The 12,779-nt window shown below is 42.5% G+C and overlaps 1 protein-coding gene across 2 annotated transcripts in view; it reads left to right on the top strand.

Moving 5' to 3' along the window:
- The window catches only part of Liprin-alpha (PTPRF interacting protein alpha), a 97,342-nt gene extending 84,563 nt beyond the window's left edge, over window positions 1-12,779 (top strand). For both annotated transcript variants that reach the window (XM_084600701.1, XM_084600700.1), the window contains 2 exons: window positions 2,847-2,915; window positions 7,261-12,779. In XM_084600701.1, coding sequence (XP_084456827.1) covers window positions 2,847-2,915; window positions 7,261-7,317 — 126 coding nt within the window. In that variant the 3' untranslated portion in view covers window positions 7,318-12,779. The remainder of the gene's footprint in view (window positions 1-2,846; window positions 2,916-7,260) is intronic.

Below are 12,779 nucleotides of genomic sequence, written 5' to 3'. Positions count from 1 at the left end.
AGGGAAGGTCTGAACATGGTCACAGAAGCCACATTAACATCTTGAACACCACAAAACCTGCCTTGATTTGCTGCACTAGGAGGATGTTTAAGCTTCGCATTTAAAGTAGACACGCTAGCGCATTTAACACTGCCTTTTTATTCCGCAATTTTTTGGTTGAGACACTGGCACAGAGTTTGCCAAACTGTTAAACGTCTTTGGTTATTTTGGTTTTTATGGACAGGAAGGTGCAGTGTGTCTCTCTTCTGGAAATGGCACACAGTTGGAGGTAGTACATATGTCGTCACTTTAGACCCTTGCCACTAACGCATATATTTTGACTAGCTGATGGATGCCAAATAGGAAGTGAAATGGTACGGCACCAACCTGAATGCTGCACAAAGAATAGCTGGATCACAATTTTGATCAGAAATTATATGCATATTTTTTCAGCACCTTTCTCAATTCTGGGTTGTGTGTACTAACTAGGGGTGTACAAGTATTGAAATTCTCAAATATGAATCGAATAACATATATGAGGAGGAAATGTCTTCGAATGCCAAATATCTGATCAGTGAAAAAAAGAACTTTAAATTAAATATATCAAACATTGTTTGTCTTGTTTATTTCAGAATTCACGTGGTATTTGCAAATAAAATGAACTAGAATTGCACAGGAGTGCATGCCCTACTGAACAATCCAGTACAGCAAACCCTCGTTAACTTGAAGCTGTAAAATCAGGGAAAAATTTCGAGATAAGCGGAGTTTTGAGTTAAGCAAAATGCCGAAAATTTCTGGCGACAATCTCTGGCGATCCGTCTTGCGCCATCGCCTGTCGTTGCCGCTGGTGCACACTGCACGGAGTGACGAGACTCTGCGGCTGAGAGGCGCATTTTCAGCGCTGCTTTGTTAGCGCCCCATCGTCTTTAGGTCAAGGGGAGTACAGTTACGCTATATCCCATTCCTAACACTACACAGCTTGAAATACAATAACACTGATGAATTTTTTGCACCGCATAGCGTTTAAAAAAAAAAAAAGGGGGTCGCAGCGCAGCGGTGTGCTGCTACACTGCGATGCAGACTTGCATTGCAAGCAGTGACTTTTTCCTGCTCCTTTCGAAAATTAACAGTGTCTAGCCACACTAGCCTTTTTATTCTCTACTACCCTGCCAAGCTTTATATGCACGGATCAGACGAAGTGAGCGTCTGCAGGTTCTTCGCTCAAACCAGACTAAGAAAACAAACTTCGCTCGCAAAAAAAGAAAAAAAAGAAAATTTAAGACGGAAATTGAGTAGCCCAAAGCCTTCTGCGATTGGCTACCTCGTGAGCTGCATCTGGGTGACATGCGAAATTTTCTAAAAACCCAGAACCTGAGCGTGACAGCGCCGAGTGAAAATGCTTTGGCGGCCCTCGGCCCGTCGCGCCCTTCGACACTCCTCTGCACAAGGGGAGCATTTGTAATAAACGCAAAAGAATTCTCAGGAAAAACTGAATTTTATTATTTTTAAAGGAAGACTGGGTAATGCTTGCCTGCTTCGCTTTGGCATTCGGCCCGACAAAGCATCCTCGAGCTGCTAAACGCATCACAGTTAGTCGCAGCCGCTGCATTCAACTTTGTTGCGGAGCAAGTATTGCAAACACATACACAACAAAAATCAAAGTCAAAGCTTCATGCACCTAGCACGGTGAAATCGCTGAAATGCAAAATGCCCTGACGCAATAAACTTCGCAAAAAAAAAATCGCTCTTGCCGGTATTCACGTGCGGAGGGCAGCTGACCGAACCACGCTGAACCAACTGCCCGATAAGACCCATCAGTCCCCGCGCGCGAGCGGCGCTCACATGACTGCACCCAAGGCAAAAGGCTGTGTCCGTGGCAATTTTGTATTCGCTCTTCGAACGTGACCGCGTTCGGCACTTAGTATAGGAACAAAGTGCTCGCTCAGAGCCCCTATCATCTTTTGGTAATGACCTTTGCCTTCGGTCCTTCCGGTCAAAATTTCGAGATATCCGCATTACGCCCGAAAAATGCTTCGAGATAAATGGGAGTTAATACATAGCACCTATGGGAGGTGAAGGCGCGGCGTGAAAAATTTTCAACTTAACCGATTTTTTTAGATATGCAAGTTCATGTTAACAAGGGTTTACTGTATAAATTTAATACATGATTCTGTATACTGGTTTTTTTGTACAAGAGGCACCTGCATGAAATCTGGCGGAGCTGTCATAATGCTGCTGAATTCAGCAAACTCTTGATAATTCGGCATTCAAGGGACTAGAAAAAATGTCCACATTAACCGAAACCTTGAATTATTGAATGGTCCTGAGCAAACTACCAAAAGCCATTTGCACCCCAGTAATTTGGTGGGATGAACACCTGCATGACGGTTGACTGCGTACGAGGTGAAATTAAAGTGAAAAGGAGGTTTTTTTTACTGGTTTTGTCAACTGCTTTGCTTTATGCACTTTGCATTCAATGTAGGGAAGGCCCTCTTTACAAAAGAGAAGGTCCCTCTTCACACAACAGCCCCTTCGATTTTGAGGATGCTTCACTGCACAGGTGAAGCATCCCGGTGAAGCATGCAGCGCGATGAGCTTTTCGACATATTTGGTAATTTTTGAATGTTTCAAAATTTTGAATATTAATTTTTTGAATATGAATACAAATCGAGTAACGAACATATTCGATCCGTATTCAAATTTCAGATATTCGCACACCCCTGGCACTAACGTTATCATTGTCATGGTAGTTGCCGTGACTTTTTGTTTGTCTTGCCAAGGTAACGACGCAAGCAAAGTGAAGCAAAAGTTGGTGTTCTCCGGAGGCTTGTTGTCCTGTTCTGATTGGTGCATGTCTCGGTTTGCAGGTACGGCAGCTACTTGAGCATGAGTTTAGTAACCTTCTTATCATGGGGACCGAAAGGAGACCTGACGATGTAAGTTCTGCCTTTCCTCATATTATTGCATATTATTGTGAAGAATGCTGACCGCCGAAGAATTGACGCGTTTGAATTGTGGTGCTGGCGGAGACTTGAGAGTTCCTTGGACTGCCAGACGATCAACTCAATCGATATTGTCGACCATAAACCCTGACTGCTCATTGGAGGGTCAAATTCTAAAGTTAAAGCTCAGCTACTTTGGTCATCTGACGAGAAGAGAGGAGTCGCTGAAGAAAGATTTAATGTTGGGAAAGGTTGAGGGTCACCGGAGAAGGGGTAGGCAGCGAACACGATGGTTAGATGGCATCCTCGAGGCACTGCAGATGAAGTTATGTGATATTAGGAAGATAGTGAGAGACCGGAAAGCGTGGCGTGATATGGTCCATAAGGTCACAAAGAGTCGAACATGACTGAACGACTGAACTGAACTGAACTATCTGCTCTAAAGATTGCTCACCTTTTTGAAATTGGGATGACTTAGTGTCAGTATAAATGGCTAAATTTGGGCACATTGATCAACTTTTCTTGCCTGCACAGGCACTATAGAAACTGGTGCTCAGAGTGGCACTGCTTTGCACTGCAGCTGGATCACACGTGGAACCCAGTTGCTTACCTTTTCTTTTTGTTATTGTGTGTGAAAGAACAACAAGATATAACTGTTGGGGTGCAGGAAATAGTGCACCTGCGCAATTGCACAGGTTCCAAGGTCACTGTGAGTTCCAGCTGGGAGAAAGTTATCGCAAAGAACGGATGCCACACAGCCGGAAAGGAAAAAAAAGAAGGAGCAAAAAGCTACTTATCTACCTGTGTGCGGGAGTGTTTCCACTCTGTCTGTGCAGCGTCACATTTTTCTGCCTTCTACTTTGTTCACTCTATCATTCAGTGCTGGGTAGACAAGTCAACAGTCTGTTTATGCCATTATCAGGGTTGTTTGCAAACTGACATCATGTTTACAAACATAAGGGGTGCACACAGATGCTAGAGGCTTCTGATTGTATTGGCAGGGCAGTTACATGCTCCAATGCACAGTTTACTTATCATGCCCTTTGAGATCCTTCTCTGTAGAGCTGTCTAGCCCATCTGGTTTGAATTACTGTTCTTGCTAGCAGATAAAACACAAGCAGAAGCATGTCAGACTATACTGCAAAAGCTGCAGTATAGCTGCTTACGCAGAAACCCGTGAAATTTGGAGAAATACTGAGCTTATTGAATGCCTAGACTTTGTGGAAGGTATGTCCAGCATCGAAAAATACACTTTTCAGGATGGTTGAATAGTGTATCTGTATAAAATAAATGCTGTGTACTTTTTTATACTCTTCTCAAAAACAGTTCCAGGCTAGTAACGAATGCACACACATGTACTGTGAAAAGTTTATGCGTGTCTTAGGGTAGGGACACACTAGCGGGAAGACGCGCGCGGCATGCCGCCGGCGGCAAGCAGCTTGCCGCAAAACCTGCCGCGGCGACGGGTAGACCTGCCGCGCGCCGAATGGGTCGAGGAGCCATTTTCGGCGGCTTGCCGCGTGCCGCGAATCAGAAGAGCCAATGAGAGACGTCCGGCTCAGCGACGTGCGCGTCAGTGTCGCCATCTCGTGCCTACTACCGAAGTTAACTCAAGCGCTCCGTGCAATCGACGACGAAGCGAGCATTCTCCTCTTGTGCCTCCGTGTTGAAAACTTCGCCTCAGTGAGAGAATAATGGAACACTTTCTTGAGGCTGCTCAGTTATTCTCCTTTTATGCGAAAATCAACCGATGAGCGATCATCGGCAAAGCATTCGATCTCGCAGGCGAGTTGTTTTCATACTTGAGTGCCCGCTGAACATTCACGTAGGGGAAAATGTGAACAGGACAGTAAATTTGTTTCGAATGCTCGAGCGGTGTGCTACGGAGCAAACACGATCGTCGCGGTAGACTATGAGGGATAAGGAGAAGTCGGAATGAGGTCTGCTGGCCGAAAAAAGAATCGTAGATCAGCTCACGCAGTCGGACACAAGGCGAGATCAGCGCTGTCACGTGACCTCCGCGGCGATCGCCGCGCGAAACCGATGTGGCCTCTCTGCCGCGCGGGCGTCCTGCCGCTGGCGGCACGCCGCGCGCGTTCTCCCGCCAGTGTGTCCGTACCCTTATGGGTCGCATTCATCCCTAGTACATCCAAAGGGAGCAAAATGGCTTTTCATATTTACACGTTTTCTTTAAAATCCTTTTTATGAAGGGACGACCTCAAGCATGCAGTGTGAAATGAGAAGAATGCTTTGAAAGCTTTCATTTACGTGCCTCCTGGGGCTCTGCACCCGCCCGCCCGGTAACTGCAGTGCCGCCACATCTTGCTTGCATCACAGATCGGTGTCAGTGTATGAACAACGTTATGTAAAAAAAATAAAATAAAAAAATGACAAAATATCTATTAGGAACGATGGTCACGCCAGGAGTCACTGTGTGTTTACTGGAGGTAACAGAGAATTCGATTGGGAAGAGCTCAGAATAAAAGCCAATCTCAGTAATTGGCCATTTGCTTTTGACATTACCTTGCTGAGTAGCTTGAAAGGGAGGGGGGCTGTATTGCAAACCATGATCTAGGACCTAGATTGGTGAAGCTGGACAATAGGTATAAAATAATGAAAACAAACCTGAAGTAATGTTGAGCAGTCTCGGAAAGGAACAGCAGTTTATGGTATGTGGTGAGATGATGGAAGGGTTGAGGAGATACATCTACTTAGGACAGGTTGTGGGCTGCAGATCCACAGTGCAAGAGTGAAAGGGTTAGAAGAATAATATTTGACAGGCACGCGCAAGCGACAGTTTACCAGTTTCCCCCAAGAGAAAGATATATAAACAACTGTACGTTACAGACACTCGCCTACGGGCAGAAACATGGAAGCTAACAAAAAGGGTTCAGCCTAAATTGATTACAATGCAAAGAGCTATGAAAAAGAAAATCATAGAGTGAAAACCCAGATGAAGAAATCAACAAGGGCAGGGAGTGTAATGCAATAGGAAGTTTCTTACACTAACGGAGTGGATTGCAAGAGAGGACAAGCATGGCAGGGAGCATTAGAGAGTCAGGTTGGCAGATGAAATTAGTAACTTAAGGAGCATAAAGTGGCCGCAGCTGGCACAAGAAAAGGGTAATTGGAGGAATATGGCAGAGGGGCCTTTGTCCTGCGCTTGCATTTGACTGCTGCTGCTGATGGTGATGGCATGACCACATCTAAGAGGGAATTCGGTGTACGGGCATCAATGCCTACATGAAGGTCACAAAATGGCATTCCAAATAAAGTAGATTTAAAGAAAGCAATGGCTTTAGTGTGGTCACTGCATAGATAAAAGGCAACCGTGATGCAGCTTTGGAAGTAACTAGCATCTCAACAAAATGAGCTGATAGAGGTAACAATACTTTGTACCTCATAGGAACACTTAAAGAAATTTTTAGAGTAAATAGCATCCTTTTTTTTTTTTTTTTTTTTTATGAAAAGGGTCTGTATTGCTGAACAGTAGCTCAGTGGTGGCTTAAATTAAAATCTAGCTGCAGCTGCCACGTTTTGATGAAGGTGACGCGCGAAAGTTGTCCGTGTGCTGTATGATGTCAGTGCATGTTAAAGATCCTCAGTTTGTTGAAATTATTTTGAGTCTGTCCTTACGCACCTCTCTCTCTGTTTGTTCACTCCCATCCACCTCTTCCCTCGGGAAAGTGAGGCAGTTATTTCTTTCTTCAAAACTAATTTTTTTTTTTTTTTTTGCTTGGAAAATCACTAATGCAGTTTATGATTTCCTTGCCCCATCTATACATTCCCCTTTGAACTCGAAGGACGTTACAGCATTTTTTAATATTTAATAAGTTAGGAATTATAACAACGCAGTCCTCATCCTCAAGGTGGTAGCTTGGTCATGTTGGTTTGAATTTATTGGAGCAGTGCAAAAGACGAGGATGAGACAAGTGTACAGACACGGCTTCATGTCTGTGTACTCACCTCGTCCTTGTCTTATGCGCTGCTCCGATAATGTCTTTATTCTCGTTTTGTTGCAAGGGAAAGGGACTTCAGACAGAAGAAAGGCTTCTTAACAGCAACATGAGAGAAGTCTAGTCCCCATACCTTACTATGTCCTGGCAAATCTGAGGAAGCAAATGAAAATTAAACTGCTTGACTTGGACCCCTGGTTACAATATGCATCAAAAAGATGTTTCCTCTATACTGTGCACCACCCTTCGTGCTGGGAAGCTGTCCTTAGAAGGCAGTAGCTTCACTGTCTGGATATAGCGCAAAGGAAAACGTGCAGTTTTCTGCGATATGCAGCACTGAGTGTAGATCCTGATCCTCGGTTTCTTCTCTCTACCCGCTCCAGGGACCTAAGCACATGGGTGCAGCGTTGCCAGGTCTTCAAGGCGATCGACTTGTGTGATGAGTTTGCTTGTAAAACGAGCTGCTCTGCTGCGATGGAGACCTTCAGCAAGAAACTCACTCTGGCAACTCAGCGGGACTACTACTTCACGTGGCTTGTTTCACTTCATCGCTGGAAAGGTGCAGACTGATTTCAGTGATGGCAGTGTTTCTCAGTGTGTGCGTGCAAGGATTATTGACACACTATCATTCTTCACACCTCGTTTTTCTTGTTCTGGCATATTATTTTTACACTTGGGACACCTGGTTTTTATTCTTAAATGAGGGGTGTATTACCAGATAATTTTTCTTCCTTTGTTTTAACCTTAATTGGTTCAGCAAGTAATTGACGAGATAATGTCCTGGGTTCACTGACATGCCAAATGGGTTGTACATCCTCACTTCATCAGACCGCACGTCAGCTTTCTCTGAAACAAGTTGATGGGGATTAGCATTTCATGGCCTTGCAACAGCTTCCTTTCTTCCCTTTTTTTTTTTTTTTTAACCACGTAGCCCTTTAGTGTGCCTGATATCATTGTCCTTCGTATTCTTGTAAAATCTTCAATTAGCTCTTGCCTCTTGTCTTAGGTGCCAGTTTTTGAAGTCGGAAGCAGCAATTTTAGTGATGTACTTCGCTGTGCTGTAAAGAGGAGATACCCACTGTTAAGTTCGGCACTGCTCTCCTTTTTGGTGTTTGTACAATGAAGGCTTTTCATGATCAGACTACCACCAGCAGGAATCTTACACTGAAGTAGTGCACTGCCCTAGCCAAATTTCATGCACTATGTCGAATTCTAGCCACATTCTTAGCTAAATTAATGAAACCAGAGGACTATGATGCTTTCTCATTGAGGTATAGAGAGCATCTGACTCCTAAACCATCAAAGATATTTCGTACATTGCACATTTTCATTACCTGTATTTCATTGACTTTTGCTCAGAGGTGAGTGTGACCAAGAAAACTTTCCATGCAGTAGTCCTTAAATGGTACAGGCATGCTCATTGATTAGGTGATATGGATATTAATAATTGAACTAGGTGTGGGATTTTCATATGGCATTAAAGAGATTTCTTTCAGTTCTTGTGCATGTTATGAGTTGGAGAAAGGCAAAGTGATTCCACATGAAATATGTGAGAGTAGTAATTGATGCTTTCATCATAATGATTAAAGTCTAGCCAATCACATAGCTGTGTTCTTAAGTGACTCAGTATAACCAAGCTCCAACTTATTTTATGCTTATTAAATGAATAAATCACTCCACACTACTGGCTGCAGTCCAGATTTCATGTAATGAACATCAGAGCTGAGCAGATTACTGGTTTGACTTTATATTTCATTGCAGATGTATATGTTGAAAAACTGAAGACTGTTCAAATCACAAAAAATTTAACCTCAGTCCCGTGTTCTTACTTCCAAATTTTACGAGCTTACTGCCATTCCACTCATTGTCAGCCTTATTGTTTAACTATACTTCAGGAATTTCTATTTTCTTTGGTTATGAAGAAGAGGTAAGTGAATTAAAATAATTCCATCGGCAAAGGAAGCACTTTCGAGAAATCAGACTGGCAAAAGTTATTTATGCAGGTACCCCTTACTTGTACACCGATGGCTTAGATTTACGGTCAATTTTCTAGAGTTACTTGACCACATTGAAAAACCTTTTCAGCAGATACCTGATACAATGTATGAAGTTTTCTTAGGGGCTAGTTGGGTACTTCATAGTGCAGAACACGCAGCATTCAGTGCACAACTTGTCCCATCTACATTCGTGTGCTGTGTGTTATGCATTGAAGTAAACAATTAGTGTATGATTTCAGCTTAAAATGCTGGCAAATGTGCTCACACGTGAATTCACAACTGGGCGCAATGGGTCACCAGTGCATTATAAGAACTCAGTTTCTTTCTTTTATCTGGTGTTGCGAATTAGATGTTTCATGCATGCTTTTACGTGTTATAAAGCATTTGTTTGATAAGCAGCTATTACGTACTGCTCCTTATTTATGTAGCTGTTTTTGTTTTGTTTTTTTGTACATACATATATTTACGTGTTTGTATAGCAGCTTATAGTTCTTGTGGCAGCTTTGTAGACCATGTGAGATGTGGCTTTCATTTCTAGTTATGGCTTTCTTGCATGAGTTCCTACTTTCTGTTGTATGCTGTGCATTCCTGTGTCCGCATAATAGTGTAATAATATAATAGTGCACAGTGCCCAAAGCGTATCATTTCTGAATTATTTAAGTATTTTTTTCACCATGCTTCTTTTCTTTTCAAGTCTTGTCATGCTGCTGGTAAAACTAGTCAAGCCGCATATTCACCGTACGCGGTAGTCGATATTGCTATGCTTAGCCAACATTCTGTTGTGTTTTCGGGCAGGATTATATGATGGAAATTATGCACACGTTTATTGTTTCTTGTTTCATTCTTTTTTATGTCTCCTGCATACTTTAGAGCCCTCTTTCTCAAACAAAGCCTGTAGTGCATGGATTTGCACTTGTTTATGTCTGCAGAAATGGTTAGAGGGATAGACAGCTTGTGATGATTAATTATTCATTGCAAAGCAAATGAAATGCACTAGATATTTTATCTGTTGGCATTTTGAAGTAACCTGTAGCAACTGGAGAGCTTTGACACAGCTAGTTTGGGATTCAGGTTGAAACTCTTAAACAGCATGATAGGAAAGAACTATATGAGATTATTGCTGAACGTTGACAGCTTTTTCACCGCAGTAAGTGAACGTGAAAAGATTGTGAGTGGAAACTAGATACTACATGTGACTTTGGGTTTAGTGCATATTTGAACACTTGTGTGTGTGCACTCACTTATGCTGCTACCAGATCTCTCAACCCCTTCTATGTTCACTTCCTATGTGCAGTGATCGTCCCGATTGCTTTTTTTTTTTTTTTTGTGACCCAGTGGTTTATTTTGAGCATTACATTTGGCCACTTAAACTTTGACATGCTGAAAGCATTTTGCTCTGCATGACTATATTTGTACACATTGATTGATCAAGCTCTTGGTTAAGCTTAACCCTTGCAAAGTCAATACTATGACCTTGGATATATGTTATTTATAGTTGCCACTGTTTGCAATAACACCCTTGATGCTTTATTATGGCCATTAAGATAAATGTTTCCATGCTTTTGCATTATTTTGTTAGTTTTCACAACATGCAAGAGTGTGCAGGACATGCTGAATGTATGGAGTGTACTGTCTGTGGTCGAATTGTCATCAGTAGGGGGCCCTTTTTTTTTTTTTTTTTTTTCCTGTGCTTTAACTTTGTGAGGAGAGTGCAGCTTGCACATCAACCCATCATTTTGTGTGAAACCAGTTGTGTAAAAAGTGGAAAGTAGTTTTATGGACAGTGCTTCTGAGCTTTGGCAAAAGTTGGTTTCAGGGTGGCTCGTAGCATACACTGTGAAGCCCTTTAGGTGACCGTGCCGCTACTTTTGTCTGTTATTCCAGCTGAGTTTTTATCAGTAGGCTTTAATTTATTCCTGAGGTTGTCTCAGCAGTCCTGAAACATTGAAGTCAGCTCTACACTTAAAAGCTACATTGCAAAGCATTATTATATGTTTTTGTTTTTTTCTTGCACTGCTCCCAGCATTTCTAGTTTCTAGTTGAAGGTCTCGCTGGTTTGCGGTGACACTTTCTACTAGAAGCTGGAAATTGTGGAGGTAATGGAAGTGCTCCACGCTAGACTTCAATGCTCATGAAAGCATCAAAATGTGATCAGTGCTAGCCTGATAATGTCAGAGCAATATACACATTTAGGAGGGAAATGAATGGATCATTGTAAAAAGGTGTAGGAAGCTCCTTCTCTTTCTATATTGACTGCTGGATGCAAAACAAGCTACAGGACACTGCAGAAATGTGGCTTGTGTATATGTAAGGAGTGAATGTGTTCAGGAGAGAGCCACATTAGGCACAGCATTTGCTTTGTACTGGATCAGGCAAAATATGTTTAAAGTTTTTTTTTTTTTAATTATTTCACCAACCAACCAAAAAAAAAAAAAGAAGTACCCTGTGAAGGAAAATGTCACACACGAGTGTTTCATATCACGCATAGACAGGACTTATGCTGATGTAATCTCTCATTTTTGGCTTGAGATTTAGCAGCTTTTTTTTTTTCTTCTTTCATTTCTTCCTCTTCATCTCAACTTACAAATAATGTGTGCACAGAGATGTAGAATGCCTGCATGAGTTTGACATTATGCATAGATAGTTGGCCATATCCCTTTTTTTGTGTGTGTGTTAATGTTTTAAGTGTCCTCAGTCTGTTAAATACTGTGTGGGAACAAACATGCTTTTCTATGCTTCTGCATCATTAGCTCTCGCTTGTATTGGAGCTTGACTGCCCTGCAGGTTGCAACCCTTGGGCTAAAGGGGGTGGAAGGGAAGGATGGAGGGACAGTGCAGAGGTACTGTTTAGTATTCAAACACAATTTTTCTTCGTAAATAACAAAACTAGGTTCCAATTTGCAGGTCTGTTGAAGAATCAAACTTTTAGTCCATGCTGTGCTGTACTTGCCAATTTTCAGAACACCATCAAGAGAGTGGTACGGTGCAGTTGTCAGGCAGCTGCTTACATGTACAGGGTCATCCACTCTTAGGGCGAACACGCAAAGATGTGGTTGCTTTATTCGGAGCTCTGTTGTGTCCATTACAGCAGCATATCAAAGCAACGTCGAGCCAGCATTGAGGGATCTGGAAGCGTTTCTTCGCACGGCCTGCAACTTAGCTCACTGCACGGCCTTGTCAGGCACTCTGGCGCTTTGAAGAGAACGGCCATGTGCTCACATATTCATCCTAAAAGTGGACTACCCTGTACTTGCGGTAACTGCGCCAGTTCTTCGGGATAAAGCTGGCTGTTCTTCACTGTCGGAAGTGTTCGTCCTCTCCCCACGATTCAAGTTTTTTTTTTTTCAAAACACGAGTAATGAGGCCAAGTAATAACTTGTGTCTATACCACCTCCTGCTGGCATATGCATTGTTTTCTCACAGCTTGACTGTATAGCTTTTGAGCTTTCATTCTCGGAACCAAGAGAGCAGAGGGCATGCTTCATCTGGTGACTGACTGGTCTGCATGACTTGCTGTATACATGTGCTGGAAATCTTCCTGCATATTGTTGCAGAACAGAAGCATGTTGCTTGTGTAAATCATTTATAAAGAGTGCACAATGTGGTCATCTTTTGCAGGGATTGAGAAGAGCGATTGTGTGAGATAGATAGGTTTGTTGAAGGTTTGGAAATGTGGATATGTTCACAGTCTTCATCCTTTCAAGGGCAGTCTTGTTTGGTTTTTGTATCGGGTGTTGCTTGTTATGTACGCTTGGTCTGTGTGTTCCAAGTATGTACCATCATTGTGAGTCACACTGAAAAAGTCACGTGCCTTCACCAGTGTATCAGTACACACCTTGGGATTTTGAGAGTTGTGCTTTTTAAGTGATCGTCCATTTGTTCTGCAACTGCACATTTTTTTTTTT

The sequence above is a fragment of the Amblyomma maculatum genome, chromosome 4, assembly GCF_055883805.1.
Source record: "Amblyomma maculatum isolate TAMU_Amacu chromosome 4, ASM5588380v1, whole genome shotgun sequence".
NCBI lineage: Eukaryota > Metazoa > Arthropoda > Arachnida > Ixodida > Ixodidae > Amblyomma > Amblyomma maculatum.
This window is presented reverse-complemented; position numbering and strand designations above follow the sequence as displayed.